We start from the raw sequence: 18763 nt of genomic DNA, 5'->3' as shown, positions 1-18763 counted from the left end.
TTAAGTCTCAAAGTTGGGAAGAAGCATGGCTTGCGGCAAACCTCCACTTCTTTGTTTTTCAGTTGCAGTGATTTTCAACCCTTGGCCTGTGGATCCTCTGGGGGCTGCAGACGATTTCTATGCTTTCCAATGTGGTCCATGCCTCCATTTGAAATGTAATAAACTGCAAATGAAAATAAGGTTGAAAGCCACTGCTCTAAGGCAAAATATCAATTTGTTTTATCTCAGCTTGGCTGTGGTTCCCTAATTTTGGAAACTCATCACAAACCCGGGGATTAAAATTGTTGCAGAACTTGTCATGCAAATTAGGTTTTTTGGTTGCATAAGTTATATTGAAATTAATGTTGCCTAATATATGGCATCTTGGTCAGAGGTGAGCCTTTAGCCATAATGAGGAGTGGAGCAGTTGAAACACCTCTTGTAATTCAGTAACCAACTTTCGTATTCACAGGAGCATTAAGGAATACAACTTGTTCAGATTTAGTATCTTACACCATAACAAGAGGGGTGAGTTTTCTTGGCTTTGTATGGAATGTGCTCTAATTTTTTTGTGATGTAGAAGAAAAATTGAGAACTTCCGTTCTTAAAAGTAGTTTATGGCAACTAAGTTGCTTTGATATGGGATATTAGTATAAACTGTATGTAAGGTACAGCAAAATGAATATTACATTAATGCTAGTACTGAGTAATTGTATATCTTTGTACATGGTGAATGCACTCTACATACACTAATAAAACCTGAATGAGAGGTAGGCAAGTGGTCTATACCTTCTTCATTTCATAAAATAGAAAACTGAGGCAAAAGTTTTAAGTGGATGAGCTGGTGTTCCCGTCTAGCCTTTAACTTTATGACTACGAGTGATTGTCCAAATCCACAAAGGGTATTAGGCTTAATTACACTGTTCAATTTCTGTTTTAATAACTCATAAGTTCCTGGAGGGGGGAGAAATGTTTTAATATTTTTAAAATAGTGTGGGGGAGAGAGGGTTCAAAATCCTGGCCCATTAATATCAGTGGGGCCAGGATTCTCCCCCACATATTTATATTTCAGAACATTATCAAAGTTCCAACTGAAAACAAAATAAATTAATATACTTTATCATCTTCTGTCTTCCTTCTAAGGGTATGTCTACACTACAGAGTTAGTTCGAACTAACGGACGTTAGTTCGAACTAACTTTCATAGGCGCTACACTAGCGCTCCGTTAGTTCGAACTTAATTCGAACTAGTGGAGCGCTTAGTTCGAACTAGGTAAACCTCATTTTACGAGGATTAAGCCTAGTTCGAACTAGCTAGTTCGAATTAAGGGGTGTGTAGTCCCTTAACTCGAACTAGTGGGAGGCTAAGGCTTCCCAGGTTTCCCTGGTGGCCACTCTGGCCAACACCAGGGAAACTCTACTGCCCCCCTTCCGGCCCCAGACCTCTTAAAGGGGCACGGGCTGGCTACAGTGCCCGTGTCAGGTGCAAGCCTGCCAGCACCCAGCCAGCAGACTCTGCACCTGGCACGGCTCGAGCCAGCCACCCGATGCCCCCCAGCCCTCCCTCTCTTCCCAGGACCAGGCTGGCGGCTCCTGGGAGCTTGCCCGGGACCGCAAGAGGCGGGCACCCGCCTGGGCTAGAGCGGCCATCGTGGACCTCGTCCATGATCTCCGCACTAGGCACAGGAAAGTGGCCGGCTAGGGCAGGAGAGCTGCCAGCCTGGCCACCCAGGAGCAGGTGTGCATGAAAATCAAGGGGGTCCACTGAGACCCCCGACCCTGAGCCCTGAGCTTACAATGGCCGTCCTGGGTCAGACCAAAGGTCCATCTAGCCCAGTAGCCTGTCTGCCGACAGCGGCCAACCCTAGGGACCCTGGAGGGGATGGACCGAAGACAGTGACCAAGCCATTTGTCTCGTGCCATCCCTCTCCAGCCTTCCACAAACCTTGGGCAGGGACACCACTCCTACCCCCTGGCTAATACCACTCCATGGACCCAACCTCCATGACTTGAGCTCATGTCCCTTTAAACTCTGTTCTAGTTCTAGCCTTCACAGCCTCCTGCAGCAAGGAGTTCCACAGGTTGACTCTTTGCTTTGTGAAGAAGAACTTTCTGTTACTAGTTTGAAGCCTGCTACCCTTTCCTTTCCTTTGGTGTCCTCTAGTCCTTCTTTATGGGAACTAATGAAGAACTTTTCTGTATGCACCCTCTCCACCCAACTCCTGCTTTTAGAGACCTCTATCCTGTCCCCCCTCCATCTCCTCTTTTCTAAGCTGAGAAGTCCCAGTCTCTTTAGCCTCTCTTCATATGGGACCTGTTCCCAACCCCTGATCATTGTAGTTGCCCTCCCCTCTCCCACCCTCTCTCTTCCCCTCTCCCACCTCCTTTTCCCAGTCTCCCCCAGTTTTGTTCAATAAAGACAGATTCCATTTTTGGACACAATTGTCCTTTATTTTGTACATAAAGAAGAGGGGCTAGGGGAGGATAAGTGGAAGGAGGTGAGGGAGGAATGGGGTACGAGCCCCCTATGGGGAGGACTGGGCTGGCTCTGCGGGCTTCTGGGGATGGAAGCTCTCCTGCAGCCCCCCAATTGCCCCCTCTCCCCAGATGGCAGCCTGCGGCAAGTGCAGCCGGGCTGATGGCCGAGTGCTGTGATGTGCCCAGTGTGGGCACTCCGGGCACTCCAAGCCAGGACTGCATTGCAAGCAGGCAACCCCTGAGAACTGTCTGTCCGGGGTGGGGGTCGGGACCCTTTAAGCGCAGCCCTCGGCTAGCCTGAGACAGCATCTCCACGCTCTAAGTCCTCCTTTGATGCCCTGTTGGCACTGCTTCCGGCCATCCTTAAGCCCGGTTCAGGGTCCACTTAATGTGGACATGCTAGTTTGAATTAGTAAAACGCTAATTCGAACTAGTTTTTAGTTCTAGACGCGTTAGTTCGAACTAAGCTAATTCGAACTAAGTTAGTTCGAATTAACGTTGTAGTGTAGACGTACCCTAAGTTATTTTTGTGGGTAACATGATGTATCTATATGAATGGGGTTAGTGGTGTACTTATCTATAAGAGATGGCTGTGAGAACTGAATGGTTACACTTTTATTCAAACCCCTCTGGTGAGCCTCATATGAAGATAAATAATTCAGCATGCTGTGTCATGTGTTCCAGAAAGAGCACAGAATGGATGAAAACAAATGTACAATACTTCTCCAAAAAAAACCCCTACTTTTGCAGTGTTCATCGCATCTGAGGATATGTCTACACTACAGCACTAATTCGAACTAAGCTAATTCGAACTAGTGCATCTAGCCCTAAAAACTAGTTTGAATTAGCATTTTGCTACTTCAAACTAGCATGTCCACATCGAGTGGACCCTGAACCGAGGTTAAGGCTGGCCGGAAGCAGTGCCGGCAGGGCATCAGATTAGGACTTAGAGCATGGAGCTGCTGCCTCAGGCTAGCCGAGGGCTGTGCTTAAAGGGACCCAACCCCCACCCCGGACAGACAGTTCTCAGGGGTTCCCCGCTTGCTTGTCTAACTCGATGAGGGACAGCAAAGCAGTCCTGGCTTGGAGTGCCCTGAATGCCCCCACACGGCCCATCACAGCACTCGGCCATCAGCCCGGCTGCACTTGCCACAGGCTGCCATCCGGTGGGTGGGGGGGGGGGGTCAATCGGAGGGCTGCAGGAGGGCTTCCATCCCGAGGAGCCTGCAGAGCCACCCCAGTCCTCCCCATCGGGGGCTCATACCCCGTTCCTCCCTCACCTCCTTCCACTTATCCCTCCCTAACCCCCCTTCCTGATGTACAAAATAAAGGACACGTGTGTTCAAAAATAGAAACTCTTTATTGAACAAAACTCGGGGAGACTGGGAAAAGGAGGTGGGAGAGGGGAAGAGAGAGAGTGGGAGAGGGGAGGAGGAAACCTGGGAGGAAGGAGCTGGAAGGAGGAAGCCAGGGGAAGAAGGAGGAGGGGAAGTATCAAACAATGGTACACCATATCTTCAGTACTGTGTACAGATGTGATCTCCTCACCCCAGAAAAGATGTTTTGGCCTTGGAAAAGGTTCAGAAAAGGGCAACTAAAATGATCAGAGGTTTGGAACAGGTCCCATATGAAGAGAGGCTAAAGAGACTGGGACTTCTCAGCTCAGAAAAGAGGAGACTGAGGGGGGATATGATAGAGGTCTATAAAAGCATGAGTGGTGAGGAGAGGGTGCATAAAGAAAAGTTCTTCATTAGTTTCCATAATAGAAGGACACCAAATGAAATTAACGGGTATCAGGCTTCAAACTAATAACAGAAAGTTCTTCTTCACAAAGCAAATAGTCAACCTGTGGAACTCCTTGCTGCAGGAGGCTGTGAAGGCTAGAACTATAACAGTTTAAAGAGTAGTTAGATAAATTCATGGAGGTTGGGTCCATGGAGCGGTATTAACCAGGGGATAGAAATGGTGTCCCTGGCCTCTGCTTGTGGAAGGCTGGAGATGGATGGCACAAGACAAATGGCTTGGTCATTGTCTTCAGTCCATCCCCTCCAGGGTACCTAGTGATGGCCGCTGTTGGCAGACAGGCTACTGGGCTAGATGGACCTTTGGTCTGACCCAGTACGGCCATTCTTAAGTTTTTATGTTCTAAGCTCAGGGTCAGGGTCTCACTTGACCACCTTGATTTTCATGCAAACCTGCTCCTGGGTAGCCAGGCTGGCAGCTATCCTGCCCTAGACGGCCACTTTCCTGTGCCTAGTGCAGAGGTCGTGGACGTTGGAGGCTTCCCCCCAAACCTCGATTAGGTCCCCGATGTCTGCACTAGACCCAGCAGGCGCCCGCCTCTTGCAGCCCTGGGCAGGCTCCTGGGAGCTGCCAGCCTGGTTCCGGAAAGAGGCAGAGAACTGGGTGGCAGCACGTGGCTGGCTCATGCCGTGCCAGGTGCAGGGTCTGCTGGCTGGGTGCTGGCAGGTTTGCACCTGCCCCGGGCACCGTAGCCATACCGTGCCCCTTTAAGGGCTCCGGGGCCGGGAGGGGCAGACGAGTTTCCCTGGTGGTGCCCAGAGTGGCCACCAAGGCAAGCTGGGGAGGGCAAGCCTCCCACTAGTTCGAATTAAGGGGCTACACAGCCCTTAATTCAAGCTACTTAATTCGAACTAGGCGTTAGTCCTCGTAGAATGAGGTTTACCTAGTTCGAATTAAGCACTCCGCTAATTTGAATTAAGTTCAAACTAGCGGTTTGCCTGTGTAGGGCCTATGAAAGTTAATTCGAACTAACGGCTGTTAGTTAAAATTAACTTTGTAGTGTAGACATACCCTGACAGTGCCCACAGGTATTTGGGGTTAGTGTCTGATTTCCCTACTCAGAGTATTAGTGTTTCTTTCAACAGTGTTGTGTTTGTGTAAATTACTCTGGATTTTTTAATCACTTTAGTCTCATTGGTTTCTGTATAAACAATTATCCAGTCGTATGCCAGCAATGAAGTTACTCTGCTCTAATCTGCTTCCAAAATTCACATGCAAGAAGAGAGGTGAGGGAGGAAATTGTTCAGTGCAACAAAACTGAAGAAAAACCCACCCCATAGCTGTGAAATTCCCTTGGTTTCGATCTACTGTAGGATCAAACATAAACAACAAGTGACTGGGGCAGGCAGGCAAAGCTCCTAATTTGACTGGATTAGATTGAGAACTTGCTTTCCTTTAGGACCACGCAAAGGGACAAACATGAATGGAAACTTAATTCCTCCTGCACGCTTCTTAGATCTCCTTGGTGACTGTATGTAGCCCACTGGGGTACACCCGGGGGATGAGGGGTATCCCCCTTAGGGTCAGTGGGTGGCCACTCCAACCCACTACGCGTAGTCCAAGTCTTAGCCCCGGGTTAGAGTGGGGTTGCCGCACTAGAAGTCCACAGCCCAGCCCTAGCATATGGGAGGGCTGCTGTAATCAAGTAGTTATCAGTTTGTAGCCCAGGCCTTATGCAGGGGAAGGCCACAGGAATTAAGCAGCTTATAGCCCAGTCCTAGCACAGGGCAGCAGTTTATAAGTCCAGCCCAGGGGCAGGGCTGCAGCAAATAAACTAATTCACAGCATGTATGCATGGGTATAGTCTAGGTCCTTGTTTAGGAGGGGTTCAGGCAGCTTGCCTGCGGTAGCAGAGAGAGCGGGGCAGATTGTCACCTGCTTAGTCGATGGCAGAGGGGAATACAGGCCCTCTCTACACCACCGCGTCCCAGCCCAGGGCCCTAACAGCAGCCAAGCAGTGGGCTGCTGGGTCAGCAGGGGTCCCGGTCCAAAACACACTGACCTCTTGTTGCTGGGCCAGCAGGGGTCCATACTGCAGCCCACTGACCAAGGTCCATTTCTTCTCCCGCTGCCCCCCAAGATATACCTGGCTCCTGGGCAGGTCCTCAGTGTAGCGAGGGTTGAAGTCCTCCGGCCAGATACGCAAACCTTCTAGATAGTCCTCCAGCAGTGGGCCCCACGGCCCAGGCCAATCAGCTTCCACCGGGTCTGGTTCCTCGTGGGGTTCAGCTGAGCAGGCTTCTGACTAGCTGGGAGCTCACTGGTCTTTCAGGCAGACCTTTTATATCCCTGGCCCTGCCCCCTGGCTTCCTTCCAGGTGAATCATTAGCATCTGGTATCCACATTCATATCTGCAAAAATGAGCTGCAGCTGTGGATACCTGCAAATATCTGCAGATTTGAAGTGGTCTACTTAGCTCCCAGAATTCCTCTTTCAGTCTTTACAGTGGTATGAAACAATTACAACGCACAAATCTATGCATGGAATGGCTTTTCACTGAATCATACATCTTTTTTGCTTTATCCAAAACTTCTTACGTTGTTTCTTCCCCTGTTAAATGTCCTTTTTTGTTCTAATAGGTCAAACTTCCTGAAGCTGGAAAAAATGAAGACAGCTATTAAACGTGTGATGACCTATCTCTACTGGTTATACTATCAGTATAAACTGATCACCTGTAGCGACCTCATGGTACCCTGTGAAAAATTTGTCTTCTACACAGTTATGGTTCCTACGATGGCTGCAGTTATGTACATTATTTACATCTTTATCACTATGCAGATCAATCTGGCTTTTCAGGTTTTCTTATTTTTATTTGGAAGTCTGCTTGAAAGTGTTGTTTCTATTATGAAATAATCTAGCCACCAAAATAATAGCTTTTTGATCTTGCATGCTCTTCTCCTAAACCTATGTATTTGTTTGGAAACAATTTGAGTTTTATGAAACACTGTTTTTTTTAAGTCTGCTTAAACAGTAATTGTACAAAAATATAAAATCAGCCATTACTCTGTAATGGACTTCATCTAAGCTGTATTACTTGTCTACCTTAAGTATATTCAACTTGTCTACTTTAAGACTAGTGTTCATAATTTAGATATTTAATTTCCCCTATTTCAGTACCTCTAATCCTTATACATCAGAGCTGGTAAAAACATTCAAAATTTAGTGGAAAAATTGTGGGAAAAAGCCTTATATTTTCATGAATCCTTTTTGACCAGTTTTATTAAACATTCAGGCTACATCTACACTTCAGGCTTCTTGTGCAAGAAGCTTTTTGCAGAAGAGATCTTCCGTAAAAACTTCTTGCACAATAGCGCGTCCATACTGCAAAAGCGCATTGGAAAAGCGATGCACTTTTGTGCAAGAAAGCATCCAGACTGCATGGCTACGTCTAGACTACATCCCTTTTCGTAAAAGGGATGTAAATTAGACATATCGCAATTGCTAATGAAGCGGGGATTTAAATCTCCCCCGCTTCATTAGTATAAAAATGGCTGCCGCTTTTTTTCGGCACGGAGCTTTGCTGGAAAAAAGCGCCAGTCTAGACGCTGATCTTGCGGAAAATAAAGCCTTTTCCAGAAGATCCCTTATCCCTCTATGAAATAAGAAAGCGCTGATTGCCATTAACAGAATGGCCACCAGGGCACCTGTACTTCTTTCGATAAGGGTTTTTTGCACAAAAAATGCCTGTTTCCCATCCACACACAGCTCTTGCACAAAAAGAAGTTATTCCTCGTAGAAAGAGGAATACCTATGCCACAAAAACCCTTCTGTTCTGTCGATTCACTGTAAATTTTCTTGTGCAAAAATGCGCTTGAGGTGTGGATGCTATGCAAGTTTTTGAACAAAAACAGTTGTTTTTGTGAAAAAACTCTGTAGTGTAGATATAGCCACAGACAGCTTGTTCTTTATCATTGTGGATAATACCAAATGACTTATTCTTCCCTAGTTAAAACTTACTACTTTATACTTTTGTTATAAAAATGTTTGGAAAAAACGGCATAAAGATATTTATCAACAGTGTAAGATAAGAAGAAAATTGTAAGGTAATATTTCAAGGCAGGACATTAACTTGCTATATATTACTTCTGCTTCTGTAGAGAATATAACAGTTACTACCTGTTACTACTTCACAAGCCTTTCACAATACTTGTATGATTTATAATGTTTCTTCCGTAGTCCTGGCTAATAGTATATCAGAAGTGTGACTCCAATGAAACCTGACCTGAACACTGCCAGTAAAATCCTGACCTCACTGAAGCTGGGCAGCAGAGACCCAGCACCCTCAACAACTAGCTAAGGTGAAAGGGGGGAGGGGGGGAGGAAGCCACCTACAAAAGGCAGGTGGAAAAAGGGGGCTTGGCCCAGAATGTAGGGATAGCCAGGGTCAACCAATCACAAAAGCAGCAGCCTCCTCCACAGGCACCTCCTCCCAAAAAGGAAGAAGAAAGGGGTGCAGGAGAAAGTGCAGCATCCTGAGGACAGGGGGCTGCCAAAGCCCCATAGATGACAGAGCTATAGGGCACTGGATTTCTCTTTCCAGAGAAAACTACTAAAGCTTGCTGCAATAAAAAAAATGAAGGCAGGAAAACACCTGGGCCTAATTAACTAGCTTGCTCCCTCAGGCAAGTCACTCAAAATCTGCAGCCAATTACAGCCAGTGGAGGTACTTTAAAAGGCCTCCCTCAGGTAAGGAGATGGGGGAAAGATAGAATGATAGAGTAGCAGTTGTGGGAGACATTTTGGAGGGAGTGGTCCAGGGAAAAAGCTGCCAAGTTGGAAGGAAAAGCAATCTTGATTCTGCTGCTGTGAGGGGTCCTGGGCTGGAGCCTGGAGTAGAGGGTGGGTCCAGGTTCCCCCCAACCTTCCTCCACACTGTCCTGAGAATCACAGGTCCAATGATGCATACCCAAGAGGGGAAGGACAGAACCAGGTGGACAGTTTTAGCAAATAAAGGATATTTATTTATGACAGTGATGAATTTATAGTATTTATTCTAAGATTTTTAATAGACTGTGTTAATGAATTTACAGTTTATTATATTTATTCTATGATTTCTAGTTAAATGTGTCAGATATAACGATGGGAATGGCAAGGGGAATAGTCTCTAGTCTAAAAATATTCAGCTACACTAATTAAATAAGTGATAACTACAAACTCTATGTATTACTCAAAACAACTACAACACTAAGCTTATACAACAAAGAAAATCAAATCATACATACTAACTTACACAGCACACGGAACATTTCAAAGATATCGGTTCAGTTGCGAAGGCCTTGGTTAAGCCCGAGAGTCGGGGGAGGTGGAAGGTTGGTTGATCAGGCCGGCAGCGCTTTGAAGTATATGAGAAGGCACACGCATGATGGTACGTGTGTTGCGAAGACCTCCTAGAGTGAACTGTGTAATGGGTATTTATCCCCAAATCTGCACATCACTTTCCCGCGCTTACATATTACCATATATGGCCCAATGGTCACCAAGTGGGGGGGTCTGTGTCCCAGGGGTTGGGCCGAAACTGTGCAGGTTTCATGCGACCAGGTAAGCCCCACAGTTCTCACGCCAAGGTGACGGGTGGGAGAGTCTGAGGCTATTTTCCCCTTTTCACACCTTCCCTTTTTCTAAAGGCAATGGTATGCAGGAAGGGTGCGGCCGGTTTCTCCCAAGGAGTACTGCAGCCCACTATAGCAAGAGCAGCCTGGCCAAACTTTTCTACTGGGGGGGCAGTTTCTTTTCTCTAACACACACCAACACAGAGCCTGTTCCAAGAAGGGAGACCAGGACTCCCAGGAGGTTTTTACCCCAAAACCATGGACTAGCCTGTGATGATTATGGCTCACTAAGCTGTGGACCCTGCTTCCCGTAAAGAGAAAGGGGTTGTGTATAGAACCACAATGAGTCTCTGAGGCTAATATTATCTACAGTAGCATGAGACCCATGGGGCATAGCTAGAGCTCTGCCACAAGTGGTACAAATATAAAGAATAGGGCTCTGTCAGGCTCCTCAAATGGGCCTAATCCCTTTGAAGATCTTAAAAAAAAAAAAGTATGAGACTTGATTGCAGTGATCCTCGTGCGTGCAGCAACTGAGTAATATTCATTTTAAGTACAATTTCAAGTACCCTGCTTTCTTTGGATGCACAATTTACAAGCTTAGCAACAAAATGTATTAGATTGCCTGTGCTTGCAGTGTGTTGGGTGAAATCCACAAAAGTATCTGGGCATCAAATTGCCTCTCTAGGTTGGGGACCAGTGTATGGTTCGGTTCCAGGGCAGACTAAAGGTTTTGTCCAGTTTGTGGCTCTCAGTAAAAGGTTGGATTTAGGGCTGATTGGCAGTCCCAGGCTATGGATGGTGCCAGTTGGTGGCCCCAGCTAGGAGCAGGCTGTTGCTGATTAGGGGCTCCAGTCTAGGGCTAGGGATGGTAATAAGATTAGCTGTTTTAGTCCAAGCCTGTCTGACACACCACTTCCCCCACCCCATGCAGGTTGGGTGGCTAGCTCTAGCTGCCAATGAGCCTTTCCCAGATGGTAGGGAGGGGATGTGTCCCTACGGGCTGGGAGAGACTCGCTGTTCTGTCCTCAGCAGGGAGCTGCTGCTGTAGCTGAGGGAGAAGTGCCCCTCCTCCAGCCAGGCAGCTCAGTGTAGGGCAGCCCTGAGCCGGGCTCATTAAGCAGCTGCCACACAGCTTAGAGGGAACCTTGGTTAAGGTGTATGACTGGTTTTGGCCCTATGCTAAGGAAGGGTTAAGCCTGGGGTTTGTTGATGATCCTCAGGAAGGTTTAGAGTAGGGCTCAGTTGATGGTTCATGGTAAGCATTATGATAAGGGTGAATTGGTCACTCTGGGTTAAGATTAGGGTTGCAGACAACTGTTAGTCCAGGCCTAGTGTTTGTGCTGGGACCATTAAGTGGACTACTGCTTGAGTTGAGGTTTGTTGTTCCAGGCTAGAGCTAGTGTTGAGGCCCTGGGTTAAAGTTAGCATTTGGCCAGTCCAAGGCTAGCATTAGGATGGAGGCTGGGTGGTGGCCTCAAGTAGGGATGTTAAGGACTAGTCGACTATCTGATAAGTAAATGCTTATTGGATAGTTGACAGGATAATCGCTCCCCTGCCTTGCTGCCTCTAATAGAGGCAGCAAGTGGGGAAGGGGAAGAAGGAGGTACTTTAAAGCGGCAGCACCGCATGGAACCCGGGATCAGCTGGGGACTGGTGGACCCTGGGTTCCGTGCAGCACTGCCACTTTGAAATGCCGCAGTAGTGTTTCAAAGGGACAGTGCTGCCCTATCGACTATTTAATTAGTCGATGCAAAAATGCATTGACTATTGGATTATTCAGTTACACGATGCTTAACATCCTTAGCCTCAAGCTAGTGTTGGGGGTTTGCCCTGTCTGTGCATCTAGGCTATTTTATCTGTGTGAAAGTATCTTAGTACCAGTTTGAGTGTGAATGCATAGTATCAGAGACACAAACATCACAATTGTCCACAGCCCTTATAACATTCCTTAATCCTGTTACTTGTATCACCAATTGCCACTGAATGGAATGTGCAGCTCTTGGAGAAGAGGTACTATTGCTAGGAGATCCCCAGAGGCATATGTGAGCAGGAAATATTACTTTTGCACCAGCTCCACAAAATTGCTGTCTATTAGTTTTCTTTAACTTTAATTTTGATTTATTCAAGGAAAAAAATGGGGGAATACAAGGTCCTAGGTACCTGTAGCAAACGACATAAAGAAAATTAAACTGCCTACAGAACAGCAAATTTTCATCCTCTTACAAATCTGATGGTCTTTAAAAGCTCTCCACTGCTGCAACCCTTGTAAATAGACGTGCTTTGCACTGAGCCATAAAGGGCAATACACTTAGGCTATTCTGGACTGGATGTGGGGGAACCTGGGTTAGAGTTGAGAGGCAATCACAGAGAAAACCCTGCTGCCAGCCCTTTCTTATTTAAATAAAAAAGGATCTAGTTCACGTGCCCGATTGATGCCAAAAGATTTCTCAGCAACAGAAAATTTGTCTCTTTAGTTATAAGAAAATTAGATTCTATTGCATGCTAAAAGGTGTATGGCAAACAGCTATAGCCACCATTTCAAATAACTTTGATCAAGACTACATGCTTGTTTACCTGTGAGAACTCTGCAGTGAGCCTATATCAAATAGTGCCTGTATGTAAAAACACCAGTTTGTTTATTGGTGTTGCTCTGATTAAGTACCTACTTGGTGATAGGGATATATTCTGGAGCTGTGCAACTGCCAAGAAAACTCTGCAACTCAGGTTCATAATTTTACTCTCCTTGTTAATGATTCCAGTGCTCTGGTGGAACATTAGTGGCCTTTGCTGTGGGGAGAGAGAGAGAGGAGTTTTGAATCCCACACAAGGATAACTGCCTTCCTTTTGCCAGGGCTTAGGTGCCTATGTCCTGTTGCGGGGCAGTTTGAAAGACCCCTCTCATCAGTACTTCCTAGGTGCTTAACTCACAGCTGTGGATTATGTTGGGTTACAAGGTGCATAAAAGTTATACCAGAACACCCAGGTCTCTTGTGTTTTAAGGGCTGATCAGTTTTGATAGGGGACGTGGCCCTTATTCTCTTGTTGACTGATTTCTATTGATGCCATTTACACTGGGGAATACTGACATCAGGTGGTCTATTAAATTAATCACAGGGATGCTTCTCTTGTGAATTCCCCATTCTCCTCTTGTCTTGGTTTAAAAATGTCAATGAAATAAAGCTGTTGGCAACCAGCTGCCCTGGATAATGTATTTTTGACTGCTTGATTGTATCTTTCAAGTAAAGCACTCAGCCTTTCAAGCAAAACATACACAACTATGTACTGAAGTCCATTGTGTTTTCTATATGTGCTGTAATCTCAATATTCCACTCTATAGCATAACTTTCTTAGAAACAAAAGAAGAGCCTTGTATGAATTCAGGCTTGTGTCTCACCAACAGAAGTTGTTCCAATAAAAGATATGGTCTCACCCACCTTTTCTCTTTCAAAAGAAAAAAGTATTTAAGGAAACCAAAAATCGTACCTATTGATTACCCCTGCAGAAACAATCCTTGCCAAGAAGCATTCTCAAAATGAACCCGCTCTAATAGTCTTGCTAATTAGAGCCCTGGATGCTAGTCTTCACAGGGCCCAATCCTGTGCCTTTTATGGAAGTGGGGGAAGGAACAGATCCATAATTTCCATTGAACTTTCTTGGACACTGAGGGGCAATATTCTAAATTATGCACTGAGCTATCCTGTTCAGGTAGTTCAAAATTCTTCTCTGGGCTTTCATGTTCACCCTTTAACTGTATCAGTCTGTATGCACTGAATGTATGAACCTCACATCACAACATAAGCAATTTTTTAGTAGTCACATAAAAGACCAGTTTGCCCACTGTGGTAAAGAGATATATAAGGCTATGTCTATATTGTACTGTTTTGTGCAAGAAATATGCAAATGAGGTGAAGCATGGAATATTGCCATGCCTCTTTTGCATAATTAATGAGTGTCTGCTTTTTGTGCAATGTCTTCACTGAGACATTGACTTCTGCCTCTGATATGCTAATGTTGTCAGCTTCCTTCCCTGCTTTCTGCTATGCCACCCTTTAGGCTTCAGAGAAGCATCTTGTTAACCTCTGCAGTTTCCTCAAGTGGTTATTCTCCTTTGCTGTCCTGTCTACCAAATCTGGACAATGGGTAAGCTATTGGTGTGCGGAGTGCTTAGTCTAATACTTGTTTCCTTGTACTCCCCCATTCATCTTAGCCATTGGTTGTCTCTGGTGTTATACTTTGTGGCACAGACTTACTTTGTGTTGGTACATAACCTACCACAGCAGGGTCCAGGCCAATGAACAGGACTCCTACATGCCATGTTAATATAAATAGATAAGTTAAAAGTATATTTCAAAGGGTGGATATCATTTAGTCACTTTGGACAGACCTAGTTTATTGACACTAATATATTGGACATGTCATTATTTTGTGTTTGACCTATGTGTTCTACCATAGTATAGTGTTACAGGCATAAAGGCATATGAAGACACTATTAATGCCTCAAAAGCTTATGGGAAATTTTCCTTTAATTCCTCCAATTTAAGATTCATCCAAATCAGTACTGAGTCAAATCTTTCAGTGATTAACTTTAAATCGACTTCTGTAGAAGGAGAGGATGGCCATCTCAGTGAGCTGTATCTCTGCTCCTACAAATATGGTGTTTTTAAAAAGTAGCTCTAGAAACAATTAACATATAAACAGGTCTAGCAGGCTGTTGTGTGGGCAGTAAATGTCAGTCTCTTATCGGGTGCAAACTAAGTACTTATCAAATTACAAGCAGCTATTAGCGTAATCAAGAACGGTACATGTAATGTAACAGCCAGTGCAGTATCTGCTGAACCGCTTTTGGCTCTTGGCTTCTTTTGAACACTAAAGGAAAATTGTCAAGGCTGGAGGGTCTAAAATTAGACTAGCTTTGCTTGAATTCAAATAGGTACAGTACACTACCAATCTGCTCTGTCAGCTGGTCTTGTGAAGGTTACCACTGGCAGATAAATGCACAAACAGCCAGCAGTTCTTGTTTATTATATTTCTCTAGCATGTCTGGAATGAATGGCACCTTCTGGATAAGACCCTTGCTGTGAGTTGCTTACAATCTAATGTAGCCTGATGGTAATAAGAAATAGTAGTAAGCAAAAACAGAAAACTGCTCTTGGAAGAGCACTAGACACACAATTCAGGTTATTTCACTTTGTATTTTTTTGGAGGGTGGGCTTTCAAATGGGAAATTCTAGTATATTTCTGGTGATGGAGCAAATGAAAACAGATAGAGGTTGTTGAGGAAGAAAGTAAATGTCAGAGGGGAAGGAAAGGTGCAAGCATAGGAGTTGGTGTGTAGTTGAGGGGTATGTCTACACTACAGGACAAAGTTGAAATTAAAATACGCAACTTTAGTTACGTAAATTGCATTGCTGTAGTCGAAATAGCTTAATGTGGTTTTTGGTGCTGTCCACACTGCAGGAAGTTGAAGAGCATTCTTCCTTCGACTTCCCTTACTCCTCATGAAAGCAGTGTTACCAGCATTGAGCGGCGTGCCTCTCTCACTTTGAGTTAGCTGTCTTAACTAGACCACTAATTCAAACCCTGGAAGATGGACTGTAGCAGCTTTGATCTTCCTCTGAAGTGTCGACGTACCCTAGCTGAAAAGCTGGGACAATTTTTTAGCACCACTCTCTCCTATATTTCTCAACATCCGGAATCATGTGAGACAGATTGGGTCACAAAGGTCCCTTTGGGGCTGTCACCCAGTGTGCTGATCAAGCCACTGCGCCTGCTTACCTGCCTTCTAGGGTTCCCTATCACTCTCTCCTGCTAGGCCAGAATCTCTGGTCTCCCCTAGCCAAAGCACATCTAAGAAAGTTAGTTAATAACCTCCCCAGCAGAGCAATACCGTGCTGAACCATCTTAACTCGGGGGGCTCAGATACAGTGGTTGACAACACCCAGGAACACAACCCTCAAGAGACTAAAATCCAAATAAATTCATCTTACCCTGAAAAGGGTTTACACCAAGAACTCATAAATTCATCTTCTTTATCAATGAAAAAGAGAGATGCACAATGGTTGCTTTCTTCCACACCTCTTGGCCCTGTAATATTTATACTCAATTATTAATATTGGGCTTATAATAAAAGTGTTTTCATAAAATATAAACAGTAGGATTTAAGTGATTGCAAATGAAAACTCGTGGCTTCTTGCGCAAGTAATATGCAAATGAGGCTAAGCGTGGAATATCGCTGAGCCTCATTTACATACCGAATGAGCCACCATTTTTTCCAAAAGAGGCTCTTGTGCAAGGAGGAGCGTCTACACTGCCCCTTCTTGTGCAAGAAAAACCCTCTTGCGCAACGCCGTTCTATCCTGAAAAGTAATAGGTGTAACGGCATTGTGCAAGAGGGTTTTCTTGTGTAAGAAGGGGCAGTGTAGACACTCCTTCTTGCGCAAGAGCCTCTTCTGAAAAAATGGTAGCTCATTGGGTATGCAAATGAGGCTCGGCGATATTCCACGCTTAGCCTCATTTGCATATTACTTGCGCAAGAAGCCGCAAGTGTAGACATAGCCTTAGAGTTTGTCAGCATTGTTTTTAGGTTTCTTCTGTGAATCCTCTTCATGCAGAGAGGCAATTTCAAAAGACAATTGCTGATTGCTATCCATCTCTTAAATAGAATTGCCTCAAGGGAGGAATCCTTCATTTTATCTCTCCATCCTCATGGAAACATACCAGTTTCAAGGTCAATTCACCCACTAGGTGACATGGTGTGGCATAGTGGGGGTGCTATCTGCTCTGTAACCCGGGGTCCCCCTGCGCTGTGATGTGAGATTCTCACTGACTCTCCCAAATGTATATGAACCCAGACACCTAGGCTTAGTCTACCAGGGAGAGAGACAAAGGGAGGAAGGCGGAGACCAGCACCTGGCTGGGAGGAAGGGTCAGTTGCTGTCTGGGAAGCATGGAGAGAAGAGGCTAAGCTGGGGTTCTAGGGGCAATGGACCCCTAACTCTAGGGTCCTGAGGCATCCTGGCCCTGGGCCCTGTAGCCACATCACATATGTGCTGTATCCTGAAGGAACAATAAGCCCCTCTCTATTCTATGACTGGCGGAGTCTGTTCTTGCTGCTACGGGGGAACCCTGACTGCGTCGTCACACATGGTCACATGTCTTTGTAAAACCAACCACAGTTCGGGCTTACAGGAAAAACAAATCAATTTACAGATCATTGTCTTCAGCACTGGGCCATTAAGTTTCCTTAAAGTACTACTAAGGGCTTTCACTTGAAGACTTTGATTAATAAAACAGGTTTACATTTCATATTTCTAACTTCACATACAAGAATGATACATGCACAAAACTAGTATATACACATTAAGCAGATCGTAACTTTAAAAATATTTCATGATGCATTTTGCTTAAGGCACCTTCAAATTATGCATATTCATATTTATAAGGCTATTTTCATAAAGCATGGAGGGGGTGTTCAAAAGTTAACTTTTAAGGAAGGTTAGATTTTTGGGCATGTAAGGATTTTTAATATGAGAGCACAGCATATTGCAGGGCTAGATAATAGTCCCTATCCACAGATTTGATTTAGAGTTCTAAATTAAAGTTTTCTGTAGAAAATTTCCAAAGGAATGTTTATGGCCAAATTTATTCAAGCTACCCCATTCTTACTCTTTATGGCAAGTACAGCTACAATACAATATTTATTATAAAATCCATGTTTATTACAGTGAAGAGTCACTTTGGATACAGAGCTGAATTGTCATAAGAGGTTTTTAAAAGTCTTGATTTTATTTTCTACTAGCATGTGAGGACCATTGTTGACCAGGCAAAGTCATTTTGCATAGATTATACTTATAGGAAGGTTCGAGAAATTAAATATATGTAATAGAATTTTTTTATTAATGTGCTTGCAAAAGAGAAGTTAAAGAACAGTTTTAAATGTGTAGGATTTCAACTTCAAACATTATTCATTTTACTGAATAATTACCATACATAGTAAATTTGAATTAGAAAGTCATAGCCTGTGTCTAGACTGGCAAGTTTTTCCGAAAAACTTGCCAGCAGTCTACACTGGCCGCTTGAATTTCCGCAAGAACACTGACTTCCTACTATCTGAAATCAGTGCTTCTTGCGGAAATACTATGCTGCTCCCGTTCGGGCAAAAGTTCCTTTTGTGCAAAGCTTTTGTGCAAAAGGGCCAGTGTAGACAGCTCAGATTTGTTTTGCGCAAAAAAGCCCTGATCGCAAAAATGATGATCGGGGCTTTTTTGTGCAAAAGCGCGTCTAGATTGGCACGGACGCTCTTCCGCAAAAAGTGCTTTTGCGGAAAAGCGTCCGTGCCAATCTAGACGCTCTTTTCCACAAATGCTTTTAAGGGAAAAGTTTTCCGTTAAAAGCATTTGCGGAAAATCATACCAGTCTAGACGTAGCCCCTCGGCTTCCATCACCCTTTCCATAACTAATTTGAATTATTTTGTGAATTGTGACAGTAAAAATTTTCTTTGTACTAAAATGACAATTGAATAGGTGACTCAATTTTAATTTCGTTAACAATTTTTATGAACTCTAATCATAAGTCATGACTCTTTTCTGATGAAAAACAAAAATAATTATTGAAGCCTTTCACCCATCATATTCCAATGTAAATAGTAGTGCATTCAGTTGAGTGGCAGAATTATTTATGCAAAATTTGGTATTTGTAGCTAATCATGAAGTATGACTTTATTGTGCACAAACAAACTCACTCTTCAAAATATTTAGTAGATACTAGAAGTGAACTACTGAGCTGGAATAAAGTATATAAAACTTAAATGCTCAACATTTCAGAGGGGTTTTTTACTGCTACTTGATATAGTGAAAACTTTTACAAGTTCCTGGGACTGGATGCAGAACAGCTCAATGTAACACAAATACTCAATGATAAGCAACCATATCTAAGAACAGCAGTTATACACA

General features: G+C 44.4%; 1 protein-coding gene across 1 annotated transcript; it reads left to right on the top strand.

Moving 5' to 3' along the window:
• Window positions 1–213: 213 nt before the first annotated feature.
• LOC149523855 (serine palmitoyltransferase small subunit B-like) lies at window positions 214–7155 on the top strand. The gene is made up of 2 exons (XM_089780788.1): window positions 214–507; window positions 6839–7155. Exon 2 carries the CDS (start codon window positions 6864–6866, stop codon window positions 7110–7112), a length of 249 nt encoding a protein of 82 aa, XP_089636914.1. The 5' UTR covers window positions 214–507; window positions 6839–6863; the 3' UTR covers window positions 7113–7155.
• The last annotated feature ends 11608 nt before the right edge of the window (window positions 7156–18763 follow it).

Source organism: Pelodiscus sinensis, chromosome 10, assembly GCF_052426305.1.
Source record: "Pelodiscus sinensis isolate ZL-2025 chromosome 10, ASM5242630v1, whole genome shotgun sequence".
Taxonomy (NCBI): Eukaryota; Metazoa; Chordata; order Testudines; family Trionychidae; genus Pelodiscus; species Pelodiscus sinensis.
This window is presented reverse-complemented; position numbering and strand designations above follow the sequence as displayed.

Coding starts and splice junctions, on each gene's coding strand:
- LOC149523855 (XM_089780788.1), top strand. CDS start 6,864: ATGAAGACAGCTATTAAACGTGTGATGACCTATCTCTACTGGTTATAC.